The sequence below is a fragment of the Ambystoma mexicanum genome, chromosome 8 (genome assembly GCF_040938575.1).
Source record: "Ambystoma mexicanum isolate Mex_15411 chromosome 8, UKY_AmexF1_1, whole genome shotgun sequence".
Lineage (NCBI taxonomy): Eukaryota > Metazoa > Chordata > Amphibia > Caudata > Ambystomatidae > Ambystoma > Ambystoma mexicanum.
This window is the reverse complement of record NC_090929.1, coordinates 1,013,101,603-1,013,120,275: the sequence shown is the minus strand read 5'-3', so window position 1 is coordinate 1,013,120,275 and position 18,673 is coordinate 1,013,101,603. Positions and strand designations below refer to the sequence as shown.

At 44.8% G+C, this 18,673-nt stretch overlaps 1 protein-coding gene across 7 annotated transcripts in view; it reads right to left on the bottom strand.

Annotated features, from left to right (window-relative positions):
• Window positions 1-18,673, bottom strand: part of HSPG2 (heparan sulfate proteoglycan 2) — a 1,237,996-nt gene that overhangs the window by 484,381 nt on the left and 734,942 nt on the right. For all 7 annotated transcript variants that reach the window (XM_069610942.1, XM_069610946.1, XM_069610944.1 and 4 more), the window contains 3 exons: window positions 12,794-12,852; window positions 9,820-9,984; window positions 8,755-8,865 (listed from right to left, as the gene is read on the bottom strand). In XM_069610942.1, the coding sequence (XP_069467043.1) occupies window positions 8,755-8,865; window positions 9,820-9,984; window positions 12,794-12,852 (335 nt within the window). The remainder of the gene's footprint in view (window positions 1-8,754; window positions 8,866-9,819; window positions 9,985-12,793; window positions 12,853-18,673) is intronic.

Genomic DNA, 18,673 nt, shown 5'->3' with positions numbered 1-18,673 from the left:
AGGCATTCAAGTGGACTCAATTATACCTTAGAATTCCAGCTGTTATGCAAGATTGCTGCACGTGTGACCAGAAATTATACACCCTAGAGCACTTCCAAAACATGTGAATCAGATTAGATCCATCCATGTGGCAGCAGGGACAATTCGACGATGCCTTTACATTGTATTTGTCCACTCTATGTGGGGTCATGTAGGTGCGGTGGAGCACGTTAAGCTGGACTAAACGAAAGCGTGCATTTCTGGACACATTATTTATAAAAAGCAATGCATAGTCTCACTGTTGATCAGTGATGTTCTGGCCAACATCTATCTGCCACCTCGCTTTCAACTGCACATTTCTGTTGTCAAACCTTGCAAACATCCATACAACCTGGACACAGGGCGCTGGCCGTCTTCCAGCTTATTCAGTAAAGTAAAAAGTGCCAAAGCCTCAGGCTCAGCAGGCCACCCTTTTCACTTTCTCTTAGCCACCTCCGTTATTCTCAGATACCTGAGAAATTGGCCCTTCGCGAGTTCTTCCCTAGGCATCAGACTCTCCAAGTCCCTAATCGACCCATTTTCATACAAATCTCCCCACGTAAACAGGCAAAGTTCCACCCACCTCCTAGCAGCACTCAATTCAGCCATGCTGTCACAGATATCAGGTCCTATGGGAACATGTGGCGAGTAAGGATGCTGTAGAGGTAGTAACTTCAGCACTCTAGTCCAAACCTGTCTGCCCAATTTTACCAGTAGTGTCTGGGTACCTATGCAGCTATCCAAAATCCACAGTACCTCTTTTAGCCATGCAGGGCGCACCAACAACTGGAGCAGTCTACCATCTGGGGTGAGGTCATCATATAGTCACATTGCCAAGTGGCCCATCTGAGCATTCAAATAATGAAGCTCCATTTTTGGTACCTGCATAGAGGTAACCCTCTATAGGGTAAACATAAGGTGTCAAGTGCCATCCGCACTGGTTCTATCCCCATAGAAAGTCTCTGATCACAGCATCTAAGTAGCAGAAAAATGTGGCTTCTATACAGTAATACACATTTGTGAAGGCATAAAACAGCCTTGGGATTATGATCATCTCAACTATGGCTACCCGACCCATCTTCCGGGCAGAACAATCTCCCCCATGTGTCCGCTCGGCCCACCAACACAGCTGGATCACATCAAAGTGTCAATTTAAGCCACAGTGGACATCACGGCTCATCAGCGTTCCATTTGTAAGCAAGAGCTGTTCCTTCAAAAGGGTGAATGGTTCCTACGTCGACCTGAGGGACTAAGAAGATGAATATCAGTTTGAGGCATATTAGCTCCTTCAGCCAGCATTCCGTTGTGGTCCAGCCACATGTTGACTGCCTCTGGGATATCAAAAAAGTGTGTCTTACCATTGTGCATTTCTTTAAGTCTAGCTGGGTACATGATCATATATTTAAAAGGCCCATTTGGCGCAATCTTGCCTTAGTGTGGACAAACATATTCCGATACACAGCAATCTTGGAGTTACCCCTCCAAATGTTCCCCCCGTCTCTGGAGAACTGCAGCACCACCTCCTTGTCCCTGAAGTTCAAAACCTTGGCAATAACAGGACGGGGAAACGACCCGGGGTGTGAGAGTAGGGGGTTCCTCTGAAGGGATCGATGAGCTCTCTCAATCGCAAAACCCTTTGATGGTATCCCAGGGCCCACTTCCTGTAGTACCAGGGTCTCAATGTAAGTGATTGGGTCCGTGCCAACAATACCTTCTGGCATACCAAGTACGAAAATGTTGTTCCTGCGTGACCTGCCCTCCACGTCCTCAGCACGCAGTTCCAGTGCATCATTTCTCGCCTCTAGTCTTCAGCCTTACTTCCAAATCCATGGTAACTGTATCAGTCTCCTTCAGCAGTGTCTCTGCACTTGTGACTCTCTACGCCAATGAGCGTACGTCCTCTGCAGGAGTTGTACGTCCACCTTAACTTCATCAATCCTATTTCCCAGCAAGGTCTGTAAACCAGCAATAGCTGTCAGGATTTTATCCTGAGTATCTGGATGCGCCTCCGGGCCCACCGTACTCTCCAAGGACACAGTTGGGGGTAGAGTCTCGCTGCCTCCCCTGGTTTGTAAAGGTGTTCATGATCGTGCCCTTGTTTTTCCGTTTGGTGGACAGCATGGCAGGGTGTGTCTGGGGTGTAGGTCACAACTCATAGATCAATGTCAGATGATGGGGCAAGTGTATTTCTAATGAAGACTGTCACAAAGAAATGTCTGGTCCCTCCCAAACAGTAGCATATAAAGTGGTGATGTCACAGCAACCACAACAAGTCCAGTGCAATCGGTCAAGAGGGTGCTGCATGTACCGACCCACCTTCAGTCCCCCAGGATCACAACAGGGTAGGAGGGGCAAGCAATTTCTACCCCAGTCAATCAAATAGGTAACTTCCAGGCAATATGAAGGGCGGCATACAACGTGTGCTGTAGTTGGGGCACCTCAGCAGAATCTCCTGTGTCGTTTTCTTCCAGAAAATCACCTACTAGGTTCGCACCAGACATCCATCTATTTAACTTTGTGTAGATACTTCCCTGGCTCATGGATGAGTAGGCAGGTTGGCAATTGCCCAATACTGATTCTATCCGTGTACCCAAAACAGGTTTCTTGTTATGAACCCAGCTCCAATTCCACCTTCAAGCCCTTCAGGCCACTCCTTGACACCAGTGCCTGTGATGCCAGAGTCCCTGTCAATCAGTGGCAAAACTTCCAATATACATAGCCCTCTTGGTGCCTGCACATGTAACTCAGCGGGCACAGTAATTTGATTCTTACATTCCGGCAAATCTAATGTATTAACTTAGTTCATGCCCCAGCCAATGCGTGTCTAGCTGCGTTGCACAGATCTAAGAGCGTACCATCAAAATTGCTCTGGCTGGTCCTGTCTCTCTCTCCTGGGGCCCACCTTTACACCCCTGTGCACGTCCTTTAATCCACAGTATCCCTCCCGCTCATCCTGCGCATCTCAGCGCAGTGGCATGGCGGTGGGTATCCGGCTCCGCACCAGAGCATCCAGGCAACAATCACAGAGGCAGGCAGATGGAAGCGCTCTCTAGACACTCAGGCCCCCACGCGAGGGGGAGAAGTGCCAGAGCCCGCACACTGTTGCGAGTGCACGGTCTTGAATTAGCAAAGTGTCAGTGCTCTTCCACCCCGCCCGTGCCAGCTCCAGCGTCCCTCACATCGGTCCAGGGCTCCCAGCCCACAAAGCAAAGAGCGTCCATGTGGCTAGCCCCCCCGTCACCAGAGCCCAGCAATTTGCAGGTTCAATCCAGGGCTGCAGCATCAGTCCGAGGCAGTGAACAGGCCCAGGAGTTCCCTCAACGCTGGTGTGGCCGCCATGTTATGCCGCAGCAGCCTGTTCGTCACCATGGGATTTTCTCAGCTCTCCCGGCCCGGATTAAAGTCAGAGCTGGACCAGGCAAAGAGCAGCAGGTATCAGGAGCCAATGCCGATGGGCCAGCCCCTCAGCAACCAGACATGCAGGATCATTCACACGATCAGGGTGAGAGCTCAGACAGAGAACGTCCTCTACTTGAGCTCTAGCCATGCCCCCCCTGATGTATTATTCTAAAATAGATCATAAAACACTGGTACCTTCCAAAAATGTCCTAATTGCTAAAATAACTTGAGGACCTGATGGGGAATCTAGGAAAAGTGTTAATGTCCGGGAAAGTATCTGTTAAGGGTCAATTCTGCACAGTTTTAGTATGTCCCAAAGGTTCTCCCATAAAGGAAAATGGGGGTCATTACAAGTTGGGTGGTATTCAAACAATAAATCTGCCAGAATACAGCCCAAAAGAATTGCTATTATCACCACTTGGTCTGGCGGGTTTACTGACGGAATATAAATGGCAGTGGCCGAGTAAATCCCCATTTTATCAGAGTCCATTGGACTCTATGGGGCTTTTTCATTACCAAGGTGGAATTTCCGCAGCGGTAATTCTGCTGAAAATGGGCAGAAAGTCAGCAGATTTACCTCCAGCTCATAGCTGCAGGTGAATCCTCCGACTTACTGCCAAACTTGTAGTTGGGCGGTGCGGGAATGCAGCAGTATACGGTAATTCTGCTGCATTTTTACTGCACCACCCAACTCGTAATGACCCCCAATGTGACAAATCCAATAGGCTTACCACGGTTAGAGGGAAAAGCAAGGTTAGTTCTCTTTTTACCATAGAGATGCAGTAGAAGGGGTGATCAGCCAAAGGGGGTTAACAGAGGAGACCCCACAAGATGGTTTGCATAAGAAGCACAACCCCCTGCCCCCCTGCAGAGAATGGAACATCCAGTGAAGGATGGGAGACCTTAGACATCCACTACTCCCATACCCAGGATGCCCCTGATGAAGAATTCAAGGAATATATCATGTTAAGTACTTAGGTTGCTGGATGAGGAAGGTTCACACCAGGGACAGCAGGAGAATGAAGCGTTGAAGTAAGGCTAGGAAAGGTTGGGACTGCAGACTGGCAGAAACTCAAACCCATGACCCAGCGAAAATCCAAGTGACACAAATAAGGAAGAAACAGTACACCCACATGACAGAAACACCTACTTCTAAAAGGAATGAGACAGGATGCAGAAACCCACCAAAGTTCCAGGACAGCACCACAGGAACAGGCAAAAGCAGCCAAAGAAAAACTGCATCATGATGGCAGCAACATCAATAAGCGGCCACAGGATGTCCCAAGGCAGAGCTGTGGCAGGGTAGCAGCAAGCCACCCGACTTTCAGGCCAGGAAAACTACTTTTAAGCACTTGGTCCAAGAGGATTGGAAAGAAAGGCAGCACAGTAAAGGCCAGGAATCGGTCCCAATATAAAACAAGCAAGACGAGCTGGGGAGAAGTGAAGGAAGATCCTGGGATGGGATACCACTAGCCAAGAAATAACCAACAGAAAGGACAGAGAAGCCAGGGTCCACTTAGAGTGGCCACACCAGGTCTTCACCAGCAGCCCATCTTCTGTAGCAGTTTTCCAAGAAACATGGTACAGGTATCACGAATGCACATGGTATCCCACTAATACATTCAAACAGAGGCTGGCCTCCAATAACATCAGATCGTAGCACACAAAATATCTCGTGGCTAACCAATCAGGTTGGCCCTAAAACCACCAAACACAATGGCCCACCCATACTGGATTTGAATTGGTAGACACAGGAATACATAGGACTTTAAACCAGTCTGTACAAGTTTAAGTGCAAACCAAGGGTGACATGGTGGGCCTTTTATATTGGATTTAATGCACAAAAGAAAAGATAGATATAATTTAACAATCGTCAATGATCAATCATATCTCCCAAGTCATTTATACAATCCAAATAGAAATTCGGTCTCATTACAACCCTGCCTGTCCGGAAAAAACGGTGGCGGTAATAACATGGCACCATTGTTTCCGGACCAGCTGATTACGAGTCCTGTAGGTGGGAGGTGTCAGACCTGGCGGGATTTACACCAACCGCCTGCAGGCGGACATTGAAACACTGGATCTGTCATAGACGGAACCGGTGTTTCCATGGTCCCCATCCCCATGGAGTCCTATTGGACTCCATGGGAATGGGGACTTACAGAATTCTGCCACCGGAATTCCCGGGTCACCGGGGTTGTAATGCCCTGGTGATTCCAGGAATCACGGAGGCGGAATGGTAATACGGGTCCGGCGGTAGCCTGCCGTGACTTTCGGCACGGTTACCGCTGGACTCGTAATGAGGCACACTGAGTTACAAAGCATCTACGTATACAGAACAGTTCCATATATTTCTTTTTCCAGTTAATCTACCCACAGTTTAATCATGCATTGAGTCTTTATCACCTTAACCATCTGAACGTTCTCTTGATGCAACTCCAGGCATGAACCCTTAATACATCTGGGTGAGTTTGCAGGAGATCTACTTACAAGATAGTTCCTGTACAGAGTCCAAATGTCCCATGGCTTTTTAGATATTGAAGTTATATCATGGTTGTGATCCTCCATTTTATAGCGGTACGCAATATCCTTTAACCACATGTTCCCACGCAGAGGTGGCCCCCACGCACCAGATATACATTTTTTCGCAAACAGGAAAAAATGGCAGCCAGTACGCTCAAATATATTTTCCCAGGATCATTGAGCCACCTGAAATTTCCAGGCAAGGTGAAAGAAATTGTCCATTCCATGGCCACAACATTCGCACTCCAGGGTGACCTCTGGATAGTGCCTGTGCAATTTAACAGGTTTACAACACATTTGACTATAAATCTAGTCTGTGTGAAAATGTATTATCTGGGATGATGCAGGGGAGTGACTTTTCCCCTACTTCCTTAGCACTAGTGGCTTATCCTCATTTGTTCTCCCCCATTTGCTTCATATATATGCAGATATTATGGTATTTATTGAGCGCAGACCTAGCTTCAAGAAGCAACAGAGCACTTTACAGAGGTGAACAACATTACAGATGCATAACGGAGTGCTTTTCAGTGGTAACAGAACAGTTTTTGTTAAGAAGAATTCTCATAAATGTGCTTATTCCCTTCACCTTAGAGACCCCTCAGCAACTTTGCTGGATTTTGAGGACTCCTTTTTTTTCCTGGAAAGAGTGTGAGCCTTTTTTTCCCACTCTTTCATGTATTTTGATGTGTGTTTTACATTTGTGTTCTTTGATTATGGGGTTTTAGATAAGTCCATAGGCATCATATGTTCATGTGTGTTTAACAGCACCCTCAGTGCAGTGACACAGGGATGTCTTTTAGACTTCCCACTGGTTTAAATACCTTCTCTGGGATAAACTACTGTTTCCCAGAGAATGTAAAGTGAAATTGACTTTACTAGTCTTTCCAAATTCCTAGACCCAGCACACACCACCTTACAATGGAGTGCTTGAGGGGTTACATAGTGTCCCCTGTGTCTAAATACTTATGTAGCAGTCAAATGATACCCTTTCCTATCGAAAAGGCTGGTGGCAGTGGTTTTACAACTAACTACCATGATTTTACCTGACCGCGAACACAGGTAGATAAAAATCACGGGAGCCATGTTTTTCAAGATGGCGCCTTAAGCCCCTTTGTTTAAAGAGTTCCCGTTCTTCTTTTTTCGCCTTTTCTTTTTGGAAAGGTCCTTCTAGTGTTTGTCTCTGCGTGCCAAACCAGGTTTGGTCCCTTTGTTTGTGTGCCTTTGGCAGGCTTCAGGACTGAAGACTGCCTATGGCGTCTAGTGTCTGGGGTGGGCAGGAAGTGAGGGAGGTGCCCGAAACTCCCTGTGCTTAGTCTCCTAGGAGACCCAAATGCACTCTGGCGTGATTGGCTGGTTGACTGTCCGGCAAGGACAGCCACCGTGCTGGGTGAGTGACAGCTTTGGCAATGCTGGTCATCCTGTAAGGCAGTTTTCCAGTGATGCTCATCTTCAGGATTTTGGCTCCAGTCTACGATCTGGGAAACCGCGGCAGGAAATCTACTTTCATCCTAATTTCAGACTGCCAATGGCGAGCCCACAAATGGCAAAGATCTGCACCATTCAAACTGGCAATGGCTGCCCAAGCCTTTTGCACCACATATGCCCAGCAACAAACATCTGCCTGGTTGGAATGTGGATTGGTATAAAACAGTCCCATTCCCCCACATCTGGCCGGGCTGCACACACTTCCACTTTTGCACAGCAACTCCAAGCTGTATCCAGCGAAAGTGCATACATATATAGGACTCCTGAACTGAGAAAAAAGGCAGGAAGATGAAGAATAAGATAATGATTTGTTATTTATAAAGCGCCTTAAGCCAAAAAGCTTTACAGAGAACATATTTACATACATTTATCATCCCAACCGAAGTTGGTACTCATTTATCGACCTCGGAAGGATAAAAGGTTGAGTTGGACTTGCTGGGATTCGAACCTGCGACCTGCAGATCAAACCTTACCGGCTTGATGGCCAGAGGATGGGGCAAAAACTGCATGGCGCAGCCGTTTTTAGTATGTGGTCATTAAAATGGCATTATGGGGTAAAAATAATTGTTACAAATGAATAAAATTCAAATCTGTTGCCAACAGCCCGTCCTGGACACATCACAAGGTCACTATTAAAAAAGACGAAAAAACTCCTGCAGGAGAACACTGCAAGGTGGTGTGTGCTACATTAAAACAATGCTATTATCCTTCACAGGACACAGAGGCTCCTGAACTGGTAACCATATGGCCTGACAAATGCCCTCAAAATAGGTGTGTTTAAGAAAGGCGGTTGAAGCCATAGCAAATGGCTTGGGGTTCAATCCATCAAGTTACAAAAAAATCTTTCCTAACATAGCTCTTCTGATGTCACTGCAAAAGTGGCATGGCAGAGGTTATTTGGGGTGACGTTCAGTGTTGAGCGCTCACTCAGATTTACTTTGAATGCTTTTTTTGTCAATGGAACACAAAATTACTCCATAATACACATTATGAAAATGTGTACTATGGCGTATTGTGAAAATCTACTTAATGCTGAGAACCAGGTGAAAAATGTTACTGCAGTATGATGTAGCTGTCAATCATGCTCCAGTGTTATTTCATCTTATTAACCTCCAGTGCAAAACTGGCTTCATGAGGGAGCATGCTTATTCCAAATGTTTCAGCACTTCACTCTGCTCAGCCCAAAGAATCTCAAGCCAATTATATGTCAAACCATAAGCACCTGAAGCAGTCCCATTCAGTTGGAAGCCTAGCACTGATGTTCAGTTGTCAAGAGCACAAATGTCTAAATCTAATACAATATGCCATTGTGCTGACCAATAGGCTTACCGGCCACAATGACCTCCGCTCGGCTGGTGTTTGCATTCTGCAGGTTGCGGCAAGTGCAGATGTAGACGCCAGCATCAGATGGCTGCACTCTACGGAAGTGAAGCTCCTCACCTATAGACAGAAAAGGAGTCAGAGGTACCAACAATCAAAGGGTTCATGCAAAACCCTGAGAAAGACACGAATGGATGAATAGAGAAAGCCATTATGTATAGACATTCAGCACTAGGGAGGGCTAAGGCACCCAGCACTTCTAGATGGAAATGTCAGGCACTAGTGAAGACGAGAGACCAGACAGCACTGGAATAGAGACCCACTGCAACGGATCAGGAAAAAGTAGGGGATGGCATAATGGTAGTGTGACCACCACTCTAGAAGTAGAAATCAACCATATGGGGTGTGAAACAAATAGTTCAGAACACCCAGGATAAATGAAGATATGTTGTTGGTGTGGAAAAACAGTTATGTGTGTGTGTGGGGGGGGGGGGGGGGGGGGGGCAGATATTCGATGAGGAAAAAGGAAAAAGGAAAAAAAAAAAAAAAAAAAAAAAAAAAAAAAGAGTATACTCTGAGCACTTGAGGATAGGTGCAGAAATTGATGCGCAAGACAGAAACACCCTTGTCAAGGAGGAGCACATGGCCAAAGCGACAACGGAGGCAAGTAGAACGGCCTGTTGGATAGGGAAAAGTGGTCTCTGGAGGAGGCAGTATGTGAGGAAAAGATAGATGAATAGAGAAGATGGCCATTGTGGGAAGGAATTAGAAGAAGATGTGAGAGAGTGAGGGTGAGTAGTAAAGAGGGAGAATGATGTGGGAAAGACTAGTGTGACAGAGTGAGAATGACTGCAAGACATTGTGTGAAAAAACAGGGCAGTTTCTACATCAGTATAAAGAGTTATTTCCAATGACACTGGTACTATAAATTGAGAATTATACAGCATATGGCCTAAAATCAGTGATAGCTGTTTAGGATGAGGGGGGAGCGAAGAATGTTTAAAGATCAGATCATGTCCATGATGAAGTCTGATCCAAATTCAGAGACTGGATTTCTGTCCAGTGGTCACATACCTTTGGCTCTGGGCTGTGCATTGCTTGGAACAGGACGACCGTCTTCCCGTGACCAGTAAAAGTAGAACGGTGGGTTCCCATTCACGTGGCAGCGCAGAGATACCTCCCCACCTTGGGAGACAGAAGCTCTTGCCGGATGGATTTGAACCACAAGCGGTGCTCGGTCTGCAGGGAGAGGAAAGCAAGATGACGAAAAACAGAAAAATTATGTTAGGTCAACCCATTAGCATGCAGCTGAAATGCTGCAGCAGAAAAAGACTCTCCAGCTGCAATCAATGGCATACTGAGAATAATTTCTCATATTTAAAGCATGTTTTCTTTAAATGCATTAAATTATATCCTTTTATTGAATGATGGCAGACCACAGTCATGTGGCATTGAATTGGAGAATTCTGTATGTTCCAACATTTCAAAGTATTCAATGTGTGTACAGATCACAACGGTCATCTATCGGACTAGAGATGCTTGTGGGAAGCAGGGTTAACCATGACCTGATAATTCCAAGGAGCTACAGGGTTTGATGAGTGAGGGGATGTTAGGACAGTGTTTCTAAAGTTCAACTAAGGGCTTCATAAAACCATACATCTGAGACATTACATAAGCTTCACTCTTAGTATAAGGCTGTATCATCTAAGAATTTTGGTAGCATGGACAGAGCGACCAGGCTGATCTTAGGAGGGAGAGAGGGTTGTAACTTGGTATAAAGAAATTGTAGCATACATATGGTCCAAAGAAACACTGAAACACTATGTATTGTAAAATATAAAATGTTTTATTTAAATAAAAGTAGGCCCAGATAAAGCTTGGAGAAATAAGTACTATAACATATCATATAAGCACAACTATAAAAACCAACTCAATATTTATGGGTGTATAACCTTATTGTGAATACAATCAGTCAAGGTGAGTCAAATCTACAACACAGTTATTGTAACTTGTATCTAAGAATATGCGCCCGGTTGCCCAGGGGCCTGGCTGCACTTTACAAATAAAATAAACTTCAAACATTCAGAATGGCAGTCAGCTATTATTGGGGAGTAAAACCAAGTTAGATATACTTGTAGGATACCATCAGTAATTCAAGGGTAGTAGACCCTGCCAGTCATGCGGTGACACTCAGTTTCATAAATCACTTAATAAACCAACCCAGTTAGAAGTATACACCTTGTAACAGATTACTTTGTAGAACAGAGCTAGCAATGTAACTCATACTTTCTAGAGGGTCCTTAAGCTACTCAATGATACGTATGGTCACTCAATAACTATTTTAGAATGCACTAAGCAATTCAGGGAAAGCAAAACCCAATTACACTTTAAGACACAATGTATTTCAAGGTAATTGACCTATTGGTACATAACTACCGGCTACCTAATAGCTAGTTATACCCAGTATACTTTATAGAAGTGCATAATACAATTTCTAAGTTAAGCAGCAATGTTACTAAACTATTTCAGAAGAGCACCAAAGCAATTCAGGGAAACACAACCCATGGTTACAAGTTTAAAAGAGGAGCAGCTATTCAAGGTGAGTAAGGCATATATACTTTTAAAGAGGGGCTAACAGCAACTCAAAGACTAGTATTAACTTAAAGACTGGTTTAGTGCTGTATAAAGCAGAGTAGGAAAAGCAAAACCCAATGGTACACTTCAAGTATGAATCTGTTATTCAAGGCAGGTAAACTGTATTGGTAAGCTTGTATGCTCATTCAATCAAGAATAATGAAACGCTACCAACACGTATTTGCATATAATGGCTTTTTGGTTAATTGGACAATGTGCACTGTGGCAGCTGTGATATTTTTACTGTGCGTGAGTTTTCACTTATTCACTTTTGCATTTTTAGCGCAAATGGCTACTAAAAGGTGGCTAGCCCCCTAAGATGGCCTGGTCATGAGGTTTTTGGGCTTGATCTTTGGCCATATTGTCCTTTGGCCCTCTCGGGCCAGGAAATACCTCTATCGAAATCAGTTACTTAGTAAAACTTTATTTCAGATGACACCCATAACAGTGCATAGAAGAACAAAGAAACCACGAATTCATATCCATAAAAACAGCACATTTAAAAATGCAATATTTACAGTAATTTTATGCAACAGCACTGCCAAGATTTGGTCCCACATTACTTGTCATCCTCGATCACATCATCATCATCACAGCTTCCCAGGGTCCAAATTTCGTATTTTAAAGTGCTCAGATAAAAACTACTGACAATGGATATTTTTGACAATATATGGAAATCCTTTCCCTAGGGTAAGCTGTGGCTTTCACAGGCAAGGGGTGCTGTGTGTGGGATCCATATGAAGGGACTGGGAATGTTTAGTCCCAATCCACATCCTCTGGTGCCTGAAAGTGTGTTGCTAGGCAGATGTGATGACCAGTGGTTGCCAATGATTGGACAAACCGTGTCTGTTTGAATGGTGCAGAGCCTTATCATTGGTGGGCTTGCTCCCAGCCTGAATCTTGGCTAAAACGAGGAATCCTGTGACTGTTTGACAGATCATCCTTAGAGCCAAGACTTGTATGAAGAAGATAAGCCCACTGATGACCCAGAGACGAACCTGCAGCTGACCAGCATCAACTACATACTTATCCCGATGAAGCCCTGACCCTCTGTCCTGGTCTCAAGAAGGCCTTTGTGGTCCAGGGACACTTCCGAAGACTCAGCAGGCACAGATCCTCGAGCAGGGATTGGGACAGGTTGTGCCCACCGGTCCAGGGATTGAAGCACCAACAAAGGCCTTCTTGTGAACAGGACTGAGGAGCAGGGCTTCACTGGAGTCAATTCTGGTTTGTCCAGGACTCCTGCCACAAGAATGCTAAATCAGGTTCTCGATCCTACTCATACAAGATCCCTCTATAAGCTACAGCGCACCCCTATAATATGAACTGGGGGCCCTCAAAGTGGCTGATGCATGCAGCCATTCAATTTCTTACTCATGGTTGGGTGTCGTTCTCTGCTTCTGATCAGACTTACCTGCTGCCACACACTTCTGTCCTCGGATATTAGGGTTTCCAGAATATCCAGCAGCACATCTGCAACAAACCAAAACACAAAGGTAAATTGATAAATGCTAGTACGGGCCACTGAAATATCTTAGGGTTAGCAAAATATGGCTACTGCTAAAATGTATTATTGAGCGCTTCACTGCCCAAATATGCAGCTTGTACAATACATCAGGAATTGATTTTTTTCATGCTATACCAAAATACCCTGTTTTTTTTCTCCTCCCACTAATCACAAGCTAACAGGACAGGAGCGGAAAAAAAGAAGTCTATTGGACCAAAACCTTTATAGGAAACTGTCATGGAAGCCAATGTAGAATACCAGGTAACAAGTATTGCATTTGGGTTGATTGAGGCACCCAATAAAATGAGGCACAGAGGCATTTTGGATCCTACATACCACTATTAGTTTACATGACGCTTCTAGCATTCTACATTAACCACACACTACAGCAAACTAGAAGCACATGGTTAATAGCTAGCCTCCCAAATGTGTCACGCGGGTCTAGATGAAGAACTTTAAAGCGGACCACAACACAAGTATAGGGGTGGCACAAGAGAGCTCTTGCAAATTTAGATTATAAAGGATGAACGCCACCAAGACAAGCAGGTTGTCTGTCATGAGGTGGTAAGGATTGAATAACTTTACTCCATGGAATTATATCAATTTCAGATATGAGCAATTCTACCTTAAAATACAAGATATGGGTGTCAGACAATGGTTCAAGAATGGGGAGACATTTGCTCCTGCAAGAGTGTAAGGAAGTGCATGTTTGTGGTTAGCAGTATGTGCAAAAAGCAGGAATATGGGAGAAAGTGTGCAAGAGATGGTGTGTGAGAAGGTGCAAACATCAATTGGCAGGTGAGCGAGACTGCTGAAAAAGTGTGTGAGAGAGATAGTGTTTGCATGGTGTGCAAGACGTTGAGAGATCGGGAAGGCGTGAAGAGGGGATGGAAAAGGACAGGGGAGGAGGGAGAGAAAGTATTTGAATATGCTGGCTGCTTCACAGATGAAGACTATTTTACCGCCATGAATGCAGTTTTATCTTATAATGGATTTTCAGAATCAACCTTGTGGACAGATTCTGAGAGGCCATCCTATTATGAAGAACAGTGACAAACTAAGGTCTAGCCAAACAATGTGGGTAGTGTTACTGAACAGCAAGGCACAGACTTAAGAGGGTGTAAGATTGGTGAAGGGTTCAGATAAGCACACAGAGCACTCTTGACACAAATTAGGCAGAATGCATAAAAAACCTATTTAGTTAAGCCTTAGACAAACTCTTATTAATGAAAAACTACAGATTAGTAATACACTAAAACATTCCCTACTAGTTTATATAGATTTACCTTGATATGCTCTGATATGAGCACTAATATCAGTTTTCAATAGACTATTTATTTGTTCATTTGCTTTAACACAAAGTATTTTTATTTTATTTGGCATTAAATGGTTAAACATTGCAGAAAAAAAACCTTTTGCCAATCTTCAATCTGTTTTGCTTAAAGCTCCTTAATTTACTCATCCATTATTTCTATCTCATCTAATAGCACCATCTATGACAATGATTCTTCATTGACAGTGTCCATTCTTTTAAAAGTTTCAATCACCACTGCGTCAGAGCCAAGGTGGTCCGAATTCTGTCTCTTCCCAGCAGTAGTATCGGCCAGTCTTCGTCAGTCCTGCTGGGGTATTCTTTGATGTGTTCACTGAAAAATCTTATTCTTAAGTCTCTCGTCGACGGGCAGGACATAACCAAATGCTTTGCTGATTCAATTAATTGCGATCCTTGACATAGTCTGCATGAGGTTACTCTGTTTTCTGGGTGAGGTCTCAATATTTCTCGTGTAAGTAGGAGATTTAATCTTAGTCTCATGAATTGGTCCATGTGGTACCAATTTGGAAAGAGCTGAAGGTATTTCGGAGAACAGTTCAATTTCCTTGACTCCACCAGAGATTTTCCATATAATTTGAAGATTTGCCTTTCGTCCTGTGTAGTGAACCAATCTTGGATATAAAGTTTTTTTTTCACTTTGTCCGGATTTTCCAGCAGAGTTCTATCAGTTTCTCCCAGGTCTGATATAATCGTTTGACAGATGACTTTCCACTCCAACAGAGTGTTTTTGTAGTTTTTTTCCAAGGATTTCTTTAGTGCCACAAAGTCAGCCCTTGGGGGGTTCCTCAATACACTTTCTGTATAGGGCAAGCGATTTCCATGTTACAATCGCCTTCAGACATATTAGACCCAGCTCCATCCGAACTGCCTGAATAGGGGTGCCTCTGGGAAGATGAAGGTTTTTCTTCCAAAAAGCACCCTCTAATCTCGGCCAGTTCGAGCTGTCAAAGGAAAAGGAAGTCTCTGCTCCAAAAGTAAGAATTGGTTGAACCTTCATACGATAGAAAGTAATAGGTGGTGTAAGTGAAAAAAACCACAATATCCCTTTAGCAGGATTCTTCCCTGCCACACCAGATTATGTACCTTCCTCTTCAGCGAATCCAATCTTGGGGCGTCACTTTCTGATGTGTTTAGACACATCAGAAGTGCACTCTCTTATGGGGGCACTTAGGATTTGTCGAGTAAGTCATTGAACTAGTGCATAGAGTCCTGTCAGTTTTGGTGGCTTGATCAGCAGGCTTATTCTCATCAAGGTCTTCATAGGTGTGGCCCTCTTTTTGTGTGTTCGGAGCTATGCACGCGTTGGTTAGTGAGCCTGTGTTACTCGAGTCCCCCGAGTGGGACTCTCCAAAACTCGACCCAATGTTTCTACCAGCAGGGAGCTCTCAATCAAATGATCTGAGATTTCTGCCTCCCTGTGTCACCATTTGAGGGCTGTGCCCCCAAGAACATTGAGACCTTAGGTATGGAATAATGATAGAAGGAAACAGCAGCCTCTAGGATGACTGTCAGATGTTAATCCTGGTGGCTTCCCTATATTTTTCTCTGCTTGGTTTCGATTGGTTAGAGTCTTAGGTCTGTGCATGAGGACCGAGTTCTTCTCACCAGCTGTGTTGAATGATTTGTTCAGTAGCCCAACTCCCCTTTGAGATCCCTGAAAATATTGTTTAAGTAAAATTTTGTGTCAAGGCACCAAAGGTATATGGGTTCAACGTTGGTTCTTGTTCCCCACTTCCTTGTTTACCCAACGGAATAGTGCCCTTCAATGATAACACAATATTAAATTCACCATTTTGGGGACTTTTCAATTGTGTAGGACATCTTTGAGTTCCAACAGATAGTGGTAGACCCTCAATACTGTTACTATTGTTGTTCATTCCTTCCGATGTATTATCCAATAGAACCAAGTCGTCTTGTGGACATGGGTGCTCCAAAATGTTACGTGGAGAATTTGTCTTTGCTACTATTTCTACCCGTACATCTAACTGGCAAATATAGAGCGCCTCTTTCAATGGTGATACTTGACTATCACTTCTGCTCTCTTGTTCTGGGTGAGCTTCCGTAACGATAGTTTCACTGGTTTCACTTGTAGCTGCCATCTGATTTGTACAAGGTGCAGGATCAAGAACAATAGCACTATTGCAAGGGGAGGAGAGGCACCTCTGTATCAACCTTTGCTTGCCTGCCTGCCTGCCTGCCTACACCACTACTTACTACACTGTGTGTATGGGCTACGAAAATATAAAGGGCTGAACCCCCCACACAAAAATCTCAGGCAAAATCTCCACCAATGATTGCACTAAAAATATAAATACAATGCAATCACCAGGTAATAGCAAGTGCCTGAGTAAATGTAACATGCGGGTCTCCCCTCTTCTTTCCCATTACTCTATGCAAAGGCAAGGCAAAGGAAGCCTGCCGAAGCAGTAAGCACATCTCACTGCTCTAGTCCAAGGTCGCTCCTTTTCACCGCTCAGCTGGTCTACCCCAGCCACGGTCTTGAGTCAATTGGTCCGTCTGAGCTCTGTGCTTCGTGCTCCCGTGCTCCCAGGCTGCGCTCAATCCTCGGTACACCTGGTAACACCAGACCACGCCGCCCGAGCAGAGCGGGCAGAGGAAAGAACCCAAACAAAACATCACACCGCGTATGTGTCAAGCTGCACAGACGACTTTGCAACAGGAAATCAGGAAATCAGCCACTTCCGACACAAAATGAGGAGTATTACAGGAGAGTATCAATCCAGAGTGCGACCATAGAACCAGGTAAATAATCAACAATTTGATAACTATTAGGCAGAAAACAAAGGAGTTTGCAAACACTGTACAAAACCTTAGAAATAGGGGACTATCATTAAACAAAGTATTTCCCTAGCTACTAAAGAAGGGACCTATTGCCCTAAGAGTCACAGGTCCCAATAAAAGGCTTCTCAGGAGGCCAGGAGTCTCTTTAGTAAGTTTGAACAAGTGTTAGCTTGAGCCAACAAGTAGTTTGTTAGTATTCCAAAGTACCCTACAAACAAGAGCAAAGTCTTCAACTAACCCTCTCTCTCTAAACCAACCAATTTAAGAGAGACCCACGGGAGCTTACCAGGCCAGAACACCACGATTCAAGGCTAGGCAAGATTAGAAGGGCCATGACTTTAAGCCCATATAACCCAATGAATACTTGGTAGGGGGTGGGGTGGCAAAACAGGTATACTTATTCACCCACTGTACTCAGATTCTCTGCAGGACCACTTTAAGAGCTTCTGAATTTGATGGGCCTGTTGAAGGACAGCTAGGGTACACAAATGCAGAGGTCATTTCAAGTGTCAAGTTCTTGGGTGTGGATTGCAGTTCTGTGCTCCAATGGATTGGGTCTGGACAGCTGAACACCCAGGACCCAATGAATGCTGGCCCACCACTCCGGTGATTACCTCGGAGGGCTCTTGTGATATGATGAAGGTGGCGAGCAGCGATGGCCACTTGAAGAAAATGACAGAAAGCAACCCTGGTGGAGGAAGCAAAGAAACTGGTCCTGCAAGGCCCCTCTTCGCGGTGGAGAGCTCCAACTTCAAGCAAATTCTTCTTGTTCAATAAGCAGAGTATCCGCAGAGGTCCAAGGCTCACATCGGGATGGTGACTGTTGCAAAGTAGCCAAAGATGACATCTGGTCAGCCCACAGGATGACTGCTGGTGTCTTCAGAGCGATTCCAGTGGCAGGATCTTTGAGTAGCGCTCAGGGCTAGTTGTTCCCAACGGTCCAGGGGTCAAAGCACAAATGAAGGCCTTCAGGAGATCTGCAGAGCGATGGGGCTTCTCTGGGCAAGTGAAGGAAGGACTGCTGGCAATCTTGCAACCTTGAGTTCCCGGTCTTCAATGGGATGCTCTCCTTCATAGGGGCTTGGCTCTAATGATCTCTAGAATGGCCGCAGGAGCCCCCCTTTTTCCAGGACATGGGCTGGAGTTGCCCCCAATGGCAAGGATCTACACAATTCATGCTGGACAGCCTCTGGCCACAGCATCTGCTCAGCAACAGACACTTGGCATGGATAAGGGCTGGATACAGACAGACCCATCCCCCACATCTGGCCACACATGACTGCCACTTTGCCCGGGAAAGAGCTTACCACATATATGGAAATTATGGCTACTCCAGGGCAGGAAGATCTACAAGACAACTAAAGGACAGGGGAAATGCTTGTGGAACAGCCATTTTTCGGGTATACGATACTCTAAACGGCATTAAACAATAAAATGCAAAAGTGCACATGACAAAAAATGAATAAAGCAATACAAAAGAATCCTTGGCCACCAGCCCATCCTGGACATATCATGCAAGTAATCACAAAGTTAGCAAACACAAAGTTATACAGGTGCAAATTATCTCTACCGCACGTCACTGAGGAATTCAACCATCCGCACAGGGAGAGTGCGCTCGGCTGGGCTTTTTGATTTTGTTTATAAATGAAAAT